A 12020-nucleotide genomic window follows, 5' to 3' on the forward strand; every position below is an offset into this window, starting at 1 on the left:
TGAAAGGATGAAAGAATTACCTATTATTTATTTTGTATTTGTGATAGAAGTCAAAGTCTCACTTCATTGTGCTCTGCCAGAGGCCATTATAATAAAATTTTGATCATTTCAAAATGAATAACAAATTTTATGAATGTTGAATCTTGATATTAAAATGAAGTAATTGGTTTCAAAGACTTAGTTTAGTTCAGATTCATGCAAAATGATTGGTGTGTGATACCCAGATTGAAAAACAATGACACGCTTGACAGTGGTGGAGCACACCTTTAATCCCAGTACTTGGGAGGCAGAGGCAGGCAGATCTCTGTGAGGTCAAGGAAATTCTGTTCTACAGAGCAATTTCCAGGACAGGTTCCAAAGCTACAGAGAGAAACCCTATTTCAAAAAAAGGAAAACAATGGATTTTAAATTCTATAGAGCATTATTTATCTGAAAAAAACTCTTCTAAAATGTGAACATTTTTGTGTTTCTTATTAGTCTGTTGTAGGCTGTGTAGGACATAGCATTCCTGTACAGCAGGCTACTATTGTTAATCTTTCTTAAATAATGAAGGAATCATTTGTGTGAGAACAAAAATTTGGAGAGAAATCTAGATACTCCACTCTGGGACTCTGCTCAGGTGTTTGTCCATCAGTCCAGTCCCGTCTCCTCCCCAGGACATGACACTCTATCCTGATTAGGTGAGACTCAGCATGAAGAGCCATTAGATGGCCTCACCACCAGACAAGACTGTCTAGTCCTGTTTTCCAACTGAGGAATTCATTCTAATATGAGGTGTACTGTCTTTGTGGTGATAGAAAGTGTCTTTGAATTGTGTCATTTCTGTTTCTGTAGCATTCCCAGGGGAGTGACAGAGTCTAGGAACTACCTGAACTTCTCCATGTCACAGCTTGTATCCTTCTACGCATGGAATGTAGCTGACACAGAAGATGGTCTCCTGAGTCTTCTATGTGGTTAACTTAGTGGAATAAACTCTGGGTAGAGTCAGGAAACACCCTTGCTGGTCTCTCTGCACTTACTCCCCAGGCTTTGCTTAACTACTATATCTAGGTTTTCCCATTTGCTGTCTCATGGCAACAATATTTAGCAAAGTATTGATTATACAAACTTGATGTCATTTTACAATCCTATCTTAAATATCAAAATGTTACCCTTTGTGTTTTCTTTGACAGAAGATGGTCTCCAAGAGACTAATCTTATTCCTTTGTAGGGATTGCTCTCTAATGTTTTTAGATAGATTTATGATGTTTTCACACCATGTGCAGGTCAAGAATGTTGTCCCAGTAATCATGTGTGACTGAGAGACATCATGGCAGCCATGTGGTGGAGTTCTGTGTAGCAAGCTTTGTCTGTACTTGAGAAATCCAATCTGTCTCCATAGAAGTCAGCCCTATGAATCTTGCATGAGCCCAGCAACATCACATATAGCAATGACTGGACCCATTCATATAACTTTTAATCTTTCTTTTGATGGTTCCTGGAATTCACCAATAAGGGAACCCCTCTTGACTTTCAATCCTGACACTGAGGTTTATATTTGAACAAGATTTTACCTGATGTTGTAGACACTTTATCTTGCATAGCCTAGAGCAGGTAGACACTATGCCTTGGAGAAAGAGGGAATTCTGTCCACTTTTAACTGGTTCAGTGGACACTTCTGAGTATCATGACATCTGCTGGCAAAGGCCCAGAGGATAAGGAGGGATAATGATGGAATTTGAGAAGAAATTCTAGGAGGAAAATAACTTTACTGGCAGGAAATCAGACATCCCAATCAACTCTCAATCTGAGAGTTGTGTGTGAAAGAAAATGGTTTTCTAGCCATAGGTTCTTGTTTATACAACTTTTTGGCTTCATGTGAGTGAATAAAAATAAATAAATAAAACAATTTGTGCCAGAGAATCCCACTATCAACTGTGTTGTTTTCTTTTTTTCTTTTTCCTATTATTCTTTTAATAGAAATAATCATTTAGTGGTCATGGTACCAATGGCAGTATTAATTCTGTTATTGACAATAAGCCATTGTACAGTCAAGCTGCATATGCATTCTCCTTATTTAAAATAAAAACAAAACATGAAAAAGCAAACACAGACATAAATAATTGTATTCAGACAAGTCAAAGTTATAACAGAGCCAAGAATGAAGAGAAGTCTTAAGTGGGCCTTGATGCCTCTAACAACTGAAAACTGCATGTGAGTGTGTATGTGTGTGTAGAGGCTCTGTGCAGTGGACACTGATGTCCATTCAGCATCAATCATTGTCAGTGTAGACTTGAGAAAAACACAATCCAGCTTCAGGAAACAGGGCAGTGAGCATGCAGGGCTCCTGATAACAGGCACTGGTGTCTTATATTCCCAGTGTGGAATCCCACAGCTCTGACCTAAATGTTACCTGAACAGGATGATAAAGGAAACCAATTGGAGGAGTATTCCTCTTGCTCCACATCCTCTCCAGGATAGACTGTCATTGGTGTTATTGAGTTTAGCCATTCTGACAGGAGTAATATGGTATGTCAGAGTGGTTTTGACTTGCATTTCCCTGATGACTAAGGACACTTTCTCAATTGTCTTCAGCATTTTAGGTTTTTCTGTTGAGAATTCTCTATTTAATTCTGCACTCCAATTTTTAATTGCATTGTTTTGTGTTTTGGTGGTTAGTTTCTTGTGTTTATTGTCTATTTTGGTGATCAACTCTCTTTCAGATGTGGGGCTGCCAGTGCAGGTGGGAGTGCAAACTTGTACAACCACTTTGGAAATCAGTATGATGGTTTCTCAGGAAAATGGGAATCAGTCTAACTTTAGGGTCCAGCAATTCCACTCTTGGGCATAAACCCAAAGAATACACATTCATACAATAAGGACATATGTTCAACTATATTCATAACAGCATTATTTGGAATAGCCAGACCTGGAAGCAACCTAGATGTCCCTCAACTGAAGGATGGATAGAGAAAATGTGGTACATTCCCACAATGGAGTACTACTCAGCGGGAAAAAATGGAATATTGAATTTGCAGGCAAATGGATGGAACTAGAAGAAACCATCCTGAGTGAGGTAACCAGTCACAAAAAGATAAGCATGGTATGTACTCACTCATATATGATATTTAGACATAGAGCAAAGGATTGCCAGTCTACAATCCACACTGCCAGAGGAGCTAGGAAACAAGGAGGACCCCAAAGGAAGATTGCATAGTTCCTTGAAGAATGGGAGGGGGACAAGAATCCCTGAATAAAGTGGGAGCACATGGGGAGAGGAAGAATGTGGGAAGGGAAGAAGGCGAGGGGGAGGAGAACAAGAGGACTGAGACAGGGGAGGAATAGAGGAGGGCAAGAATGGAGATGTCTTGATAGAGGGAGACAGTACAGGTATGGAGAGAGGTCTGACTCAGGGGAAATGTTAGGGTATCCACAGGGATGGCCCCAATAAGAATCCAGGCAGTGGTGGAGAGGATGCCACTGATGCCCTTCCCCTATAATGAGATTGATGTCTACGTTGGTTACCATTCCTAGAGCCTTCATCCAGTAGCCGTTCCAAGCACAGACAGGCACCCACAGCTAAGCACTGAACCATACTCCTGCAATCCAGTTATGGAGAGGGAGGAGGGATGAACAAAGGAGCCAAGACAGTGATGCAGAAACTGGCAGAAACATTTGGCCTGACCTATTGAGAGCATGGAGTCCTAGTCATAAAGCTGGGGAAACAGCATTGGATCAAACTAGTCCCTCTGAATGTGGGTGCCAGCTAGGAGGCCAAGGAGGTCTATGTGAACTCTAACAGTGGAGCCAGTGTTTATCTGTAGAGCACAAATGGACTTTGTATGCCCATTCTCTATGGAGGGATACTATTGCAGCCCAGCTATAATGAGGTCCTAGGCCCACTCCTGAATGATATGATGGAATTTGAAGGTCCCCTGTGGAGGGCCTCACTATCCTTGGGGAGGAGTTCATGGATTGTTTGGGGGTGTTGTTGGGGAACATGGAAGGATGGAAGGGTGAGGGAATGGGGGGATGGATATGTTAATATGTAATTAAATAATTTAAATGAAAAATAACAAGGAAGCCATTTGGGTCACTAGGGTTTATTAACTGATGAATCAGAATCAGTATACTACAATCCAGGAGAGAACAAAACTGCTACACTGCTCTGGGTCCAGTTCAAAGCTGCTACTCCATCTGTTCTGCCTTGTTCCTCTCTTTCTGTCTCTGTCTCTGTCTCTGTCTCTGTCTCTGTCTCTGTCTCTCTCTCTCTCTCTCCATCCCCAAGTGCTAAGACTACTCTTACTCAGGCAGGTCATGACTGGTAAATGTTTCAGAGGCTTGAATGTATTTTCTATAAGCTTAGCAAATGACCATTCTGGAGTAGAAAAACTATGAGCCCCAGGGACATGACTCTTGTGTTTGTCTTGGGCATGCACAATAGTGACTTGTAGGCTCATGGCAACATCTAAATATATGCCACATTCAGAGTGTAGATGCATTTGTTTGGATGTAAGTTGCATGATCATGGGTTGAATGTATTTCCTTCCATTGAAATTTGTCATAGGGTTAAAGTTTCAAATGTGTTGTGATACTTCATTTTATGTTTCTTTATGTGAATTGCTTTGACTTCGTATATATTCAAGGCTTCCTACCAGGAGGGATTGTTGAAGTCAAGATCCCATACTCAATAAATGTTGTATTTGGTAGATGTTTTTGCCAACATGGTTTCTCTTGCTAGCATTGCTAAAATAGGCACTTGCCTGTCAAGTTATCACAGAGTAAATTGAACATTTAGGTGACTACCTGGGCCCAAAGATTCTCTGCTTGTTGAAGAACTCTGAGGAACATGAACCTATGTCTGAGGAGAAAACAGCAAGGTTGAGGACCTTGGTGCATTGACTAGGTGCTGTAGAAACTGATTACCAGCTAAAACTACTTAAATTACATTGATCACAATTCTTGTTCACCAATTGTGTATTTTAAATTCATTTAAAATTTTTCACTACATTAGAAGAAAAATTAATTATAATTGACAATCTTTTGCATACTGAATTTTTTGCAAAAGCAATGAAATCACTGTCACCATAGGTATTTCCTTTTAAAAACTATGTTCTCTTGAATGACTGACCCAATATTTCACACATTGAAGAAGAGTTTTCTATCATCAGTCACCATGTCGCCATGGTGTCACCATGGCAGTGACACAAGCACCATTTTGCTCTGAGCTCCAAAAGGGCCACACAACCTTCCTGCACTGCATTTTCTTCCCAAGGCCACTATTTCTCTAGTCTTGAGTCCACCAAGGACTCTATAATCCATTCCAGGCAGCTGAATTTGAACCCTGACTCTCGATCCAAATGCTCTATTAGATTGGACAATGGACCACAACACAAACAAAATTACTTGAACATATAATACCATATTCTGAATTATAAGCATGCCTCCTTAGTACATTTAAATAAATGTCAAAAAGCAGGCCTGCTTGAAAAGCTTTGGGAATACATTTCATACATATATGAAAATGTCACAATGAAATCTATTATTTTATACAGTTGATATATTATAATCAAAATTAAGTTGCTTTAAGGAAAAAATATATTCGCTGACAAATTTCACATTCAGATAATCTTGATAAAGTTGATTGTCATTATCTGATTATAAAATCATTTAAATATTCAAATGTACTCAATGGAGTCGCCTTTCTATGCATGACCACAAATACTATAATATTACTTACTTCTCAAATAAAACCAAATGTCAAGTTTGCATTTACAGGACAAGATCAATTTGTTCTTCATACAAATAATTCCTCAGCACAACTGATTGAATGACATACAGCATAAAGTAAAAAAGCACCACCTTTCTACAGTTAACATTGATTCTGGTTCTGCCTTAACAACTGTTAACATCCCTATACTGGAAATGGCCTCAAACTGATGATGTTATCAAGGAATATTACTTATTATAAGAAAGAGATGAATGCTTACACATGGTTTCCTATCTCATGTGTTCTCGTCCCTGGATCTCAGCCCATAGGAACAGTGTGGCTAACACTTAGGTTGGTCTTCCTAACTCAGTTTACCTACTGTAGAACTACTGTCACAGGAACTTACAGGGACAAAGCTAGTCTAAATTCTGCACTAAAGGCATGCCCAAGACTCATTTCCAAGATGACTCTAGGTCCTGGAAATTTAGCAGTCTATATAAATATAGACCATGTAGTTCAGTAATTGCATTTAATTGTTGAATAAAGTGACGTGGGAAATGCAAGAATGATCCAAGTGTAAAAAATGCATGTGATAAAAGTCAAATTGTGCAAGTCTGAGCCCAATATGTACCTTGGAAAGAGGAATGGAGAATTTAGATTTCTTAGGATTCTGGGGTACAGGAGATTAATCCTGCCTTTCTTTTGGTACCTCCTGAATCTCTAACATGATCCGAGGAAGGAAATCCCATGGATAATCTGCTAACAATCACACAAAAGAAAGCACTATGCGTTCCTGATTGGCAAATTTAATCACTTTTGTTTCTGGTAGATCACTTACTCTGCATTGTTTTACTCATGCAATAAAAATACTGAGTGACTGTACAGAAGAGTGAGAATATTGATCTAAATGATTAAATATTGAAACATCTCAAGACCTGTGTGACTTTAGAGGCAAAACCATTTAGAACTTAGTGATAAAACAGGTCTGTATTTCTCAGAACAGATTATTAGTGACAAATCTGCTTAGAGATAATGAAAATGGACCAAGTCTAGGAAGTCTGAACCATAGAGATCTGCAATGGGAATGAAACCAGAATTACAGCAGAGACATGGGTCATGAAGACAGTCTTGGTGATGTCATGGAGGACAATGACAAATGAGCTGATGGAAACTGAAATATTATCTCGTATCTCTGATAACACTGCACTTGTTCTGAGAAAATGTCTGAACAATGATATTTAGAAAACTCCATAGATTCCTACCTGATTATCATCAGTGCAGGAGGAAGGAAATTATAAGAGAGGGAAGAGTAGTGCAGTTAAGCAACTGGCTGGAAATTGTTGCAAACGCTCCAATCAGGTTGCACATGGACATGCAAGAATAAAAAATAAATTTGTTTTCTTTATCCAAATGTTATAATATATTGAATATTCATAGATACATAACTGATTGGGGTGACTCTATTATGTTTTATTTAAATTTGCTTCATTGAGAAAAATATTTCTAAACAATATATTCACCCTCTGTCACATACTCCCAGACTTCTCCACTCACTAACAACACAACTCTAAAGCCTTTATTTCTCTCAGTCCTTAAACAAATGAGCAAAAAAACAAGAAACTATCATCAATCTATGTATATCATAAACACACACATACTCTCAAGGATACAAAATCAGAAACCAAAATATGCACACATACAAAAATATCAATGAAACAAAAAGCCTAAATAAAGTTATATAAGACAAAAGCTGTCCAAAATGTCATTGTTCAAGTTTTCTTTTTGCTAATTCCTGGTCATGGGGCGTAATAAATATAGCCAGTGAAGTGTGATTAATATACCAGTGAGCCTAATTGAATTGGGCCAATTTTTTTCCTTTTCTAGTGGTTATAAATTGCAGATAGTTTCTTGGTTAATAGTGGGAGCTCTTGTCCACTTGTAACACTCAGCCCTGAGAACCCTTCTGGCTTGAACTTGTGCAAGCCTTGTGCTTGCTACCACGGTCTCTGTGAGTTCATGTGTACATCAGTCCTGCTGTGAGTGCAGGAAACTGTTTCCTTGGAGTCATTTATCACTTCTCACTCTTACGATCTTTCCACCTCTTTCCCTGAATTGTTTGCACAATCCTGAGGGTGAGGTTTGATGAAGCCTACCCATTCATAGCGAGTGCCCAAATATGCATCACTCTTTACATATTGTCCCTTTCTGTCTAAGTCAGTTTCCACTTATGGAAAAAGAGAATGTTCTCTGCTGATGCCTGACTTAGGCCCTGACTTATGTGTCTATGTGGGCACATGATTAAGAATAATTTTATTGATATGTTCCTTTATGAGAAAATAGCATATGGTTTCACCTGGGGCCATGGTGTATCTAGACCCAGTTTCTTGGCCTTCTTGGCAGTGTCCTACATGGGTTTCATCTCATGGACAGCACATGAAATCCAAACAGAGAATGATCAATTACATCCACAACAATTTGGCCCACTATTGCAACAACATATTTCATGGGCTGGTCACCGTTTTAAGTCACAGCATTTGTATCTAGGTTGGTTATTGCCCTTCTCCTTCTAATGGAAAATATCTTCAATAGCTATGCATGCCAGTCAATAGAAGAGAATACATCTAGTTAAATACCAGATCAACTTCCCAGGGTCCTCAGCATCATGGCCTTATCACCAGTTTGTGGATAGAACCAAGAGCCTTGGCACTAGACTGAGATATCTCAGAGGTTCCTTAGCAATCCTTTCACCAGAGTCTCAGTTTGTGATTGCTTACCCAGTAAAGCCCATCTCCCCAGTATGGAATTATTCACTGAAGGAGAGATTACAGTAATTTAGAAATTCCTCCTGTGGGAATATGAGAGAAAGTACAGAGTGAAAGGATAGCTTTGAACCACCTGGCTTGAGCACCACACTTCCTTAATCATTGTATAACCAAACACAGACAGACTCATTTCTAAACATCTTAAAAATGAATGAAGGTGTATAACAGGAAGCCCAGGCTCTGAAGTAAGCAGTGAAGAGGAAACCCCAGAGGCTCACAGGAAAGATGTAACTCTCTCCCTGTATTAGGAAGGGAAAGAGATGAGAAGCTTCCTGAAATTTTGTTCAGTTATCAAATGAGGCTGTGTCTCTGTGGTACTCAATACTCGAGCACAGTAGTATGTGGCAGTGTCTTCAGTGTCCACACTGAAGATCTTGAGGGTTACCCGGTTGTTGGAGGTGTCCTTGGAGATTGTGAGGCGGCTCTTCAGCGATGGGTTATAGTATTTATCATCATTCCACCAAATGTCTGACAGCCACTCCAGACCCTTCCCTGAGGGCTGGCGGATCCAGCCCACACCCAAACCAGAAGTGCTCAGTGAAAACCCAGAGAAAGAGCAGGTCAGACTGAGGTCCTGGGAAGGAGGGAACACTCCAGGGCCAGACTCCTTCAGGGTAACCTGGGAAAGGACATCTGTGGAGGAAAAAGTTTAAGGTAAGGTTGGCACAGAGTGAATTATGGGAGTTAATACAATAAAAATCAATGGCACTCACATTCAGGCACAATCAGCAGCAGGGATGAGGAGCAAACAGGGCCATGGCTGCACACCAGTGACTACCCAGGCCCAGCTTTGCCTTTTCAACATATGCTTGGGTGGAGCCAGGAGGTATTTGCATTCCCTCACCAGGATCTGACTCTGATGGAGGACTTAAATTATGGGTCTCAGGGGGCATCCAGTCTGAGATGAGATACACAGGATGTCTCAGGCAAGTTCACTTCTGCTCACCATAGACAGAAGCCAACATGAGAAGACCCAGGTCCTCAGTAGGCAACACATCTGATGAGAACTGTGTGAATTCAGCAATGGACAGTATGTGTCATTTACAGGCTGGCAGTTATGTAGTCTGTAATTGCATGGAAGAGAGTTGTATTTCATTGACTTTACTAATCTGTCAATCTCCTGCCAATGAATGAATGATATTCTATTCATTCAACCTTGGTAGCTTCATGTTTACACTGCCGTCTATTTCTGAAAACTTTAATAACAGCAGCAACAGAAAACATAACCTGTAGCAGAGACATGGTCAGTTATCTCAATTCTCTCAGATGCTGAGCATCCTGGAGAAAGGGAAGAAGCACAGAGAATGATGAAAGTCACAGCTCACAGGGCCCAGGGATTTCTTCACAGGTTCAGTGATGTTAAAGAGCAATGCAGTCTGCTTTTTTCTTGTGACTATTGATGTTTAAAGCTAATAACTGCCAGCTCCAAGGTCCTGCAGTTTCTTCTGCACACTGGGCTGGGAGAGGAAGCCAGGGCTCACAGGAAGTGCTCTCTGGCCTCCTGTGCACCTGCTCAAGAATACTGTTGGTTTCGTGCCCCCTGATGGAACACTGACTCCCTGCAGCATGGTGGCCCCAGGCTGATGGTCAGAGCATCATGATGGCTCCCTTTATCCAGAACAAAGTCCTGTCTCACAGCCAATCCATGACTTGGAAATGGGGAAGAAAAGACTTCAGAACTACATGATTTTCTGATAATTTCAGACTGTGCTTTAAAATATTGTTGTTTACTTCTGCTATTAGCATGATAATTACATAAGCAATGGTGACTTCTTGTGCAATGTGAAACAGTTCCTCTACTGAGCATTTAGCTGTTGCCCTTTCCAGATATTGATCTCTCCTGTTTAGATGTTTCAGTATTTCTCATAATGTCAATCATCATGTTAAATGATTTCTGGTCTGAGGGGGCACAGATCTGTCACAGTAAGTGACATAGCTTAGAGACTTGGAATTAGATGTTTCTCTCCACATCTCACACAGGACAAGAGCATGGACATTTTTGTCTCTTGTGTCCTCTGTGATTCTATCTCTCTCTGGCATGAACTCACAGCCTCATTCAGAATTCAAATTCGTTTTTTTCTCAATGGGAGTGTACAGATATATTCACTGTACCATTCATAGGTTTATTAATTTCAGTTCAAATCACTGTTTGTCATTTTATTCTCTATCTTCATCAAGTTCTATGTTTATGTGAAATTCACATGAGCAACCATTTATGTGAGCAGAAAGCTGACAATTACAGCGTTCACAATGCTGGGGAGTCCCCGGCTCTCTACTTCCTAACATAACTTCAGACACAAAGAAATCCATGCATTCCCTGTGCACACCCATGTTCCCAGTTCCCCGGCCTCATTCTACAATGCATCTCTAGGATTTATCTGTCCTTAACTCATTCACATCTTTCAGCAACTAAAGGGATCAGTTTAAACAAATTTCCATGATGACAGAGATGAAAGTCATGCAGTAATAAACTGAGTTAGCTAAAAGCACAGCTGGGTCATATCTGGATTACAGCGCACAGTTCTCAGTTAGAGGAGAGGAGGGAAGGTTCAGGGAAGGTTCCCGACCTGCTAAGGTTGATGGTAATGATCTCGGCTCCACCTTCCCCTTGGTTTTCACCTAAACACAAATTTATGAGTATTATAATCCAGAAATCTGAACAAGACTCTGCCTAGAGTAAGAAAGGACTCAGGAAAGTCCAGGAATTCCTTATCATGTGATTTCAGTGACTGTGTTAATGTCCTTTATGTCCTCATAGCTGTCGGTTTGCATCTTGTTATGGGGACTGTGCTTCATATTTTTAAAACAGTACAGAGACAACATGTAATGTTTTGAGGAACTGTATCCCTTCACATCACACGTGGAGACAGAATTTCTAAGAAACAGCAAGAAAAAGTGCAGCCCAGACACCCGATGGGTGCTTCCTCTAACCCTGTCTGCATCATCTCCTGGGATGGACCTGTGTTCCATGTGTGCTGTGCGCCCCCTGGTGACTGAAAGCGGCTCACAGTGAGGTTTATGTCTGGGTTCACACTGAGATCACTCACTGTGTCTCTAGCACAGTAATAAGTGGCGGTGTCCTCAGACTTCACACTGTTCATTTGCAGGTACAGAGTGTTCTTGGCATTGTCTCTGGAGATGGTGAACCGACTCTTCACGGATGGTGCATACCTTGTGGTACTGCCACCATAATTAATATCTCCAACCCACTCCAGCCCCTTGCCGGGAGACTGTCGGACCCAGCTCATCCAGTAGCTACTGAAGGCGAATCCAGAGGCTGCACAGGAGAGTTTCAAGGATCCCCCAGGCTTCACCAGGCCACCCCCAGAATCCAAAAGCTGCACCTCACCCTGGACACCTGCAAACAAAAAAATTCCTGGTCAAGAAATCATCACACATGTCCATTGTCCCTCAGATTAATGTCCACTCACACAGTCAGCATCTACTGCTCTCCATATATTACCTTTTAAAAGAGCAACAAGGAAAATGCAGCTCAGCCCCAACTCCAT

At 40.7% G+C, this 12020-nt stretch overlaps 2 gene segments (V, D, J or C); both read right to left on the minus strand.

Annotated features, from left to right (window-relative positions):
* Window positions 1–8836: 8836 nt before the first annotated feature.
* Window positions 8837–9753, minus strand: LOC113838817 (the record flags this gene model as incomplete). The annotated part of the segment is given in 3 exon segments: window positions 8837–9144; window positions 9225–9285; window positions 9667–9753. Coding segments are annotated over 3 exon segments (456 nt in total), but the record flags the coding sequence as incomplete, so codon positions are not given.
* A 1607-nt stretch (window positions 9754–11360) lies between these two features.
* On the minus strand, window positions 11361–12020 carry LOC113838815. The segment is given in 2 exon segments: window positions 11361–11869; window positions 11975–12020. Coding segments are annotated over 2 exon segments (555 nt in total).

Source organism: Cricetulus griseus, unplaced genomic scaffold (genome assembly GCF_003668045.3).
Source record: "Cricetulus griseus strain 17A/GY unplaced genomic scaffold, alternate assembly CriGri-PICRH-1.0 unplaced_scaffold_56, whole genome shotgun sequence".
NCBI classification, from domain to species: domain Eukaryota; kingdom Metazoa; phylum Chordata; class Mammalia; order Rodentia; family Cricetidae; genus Cricetulus; species Cricetulus griseus.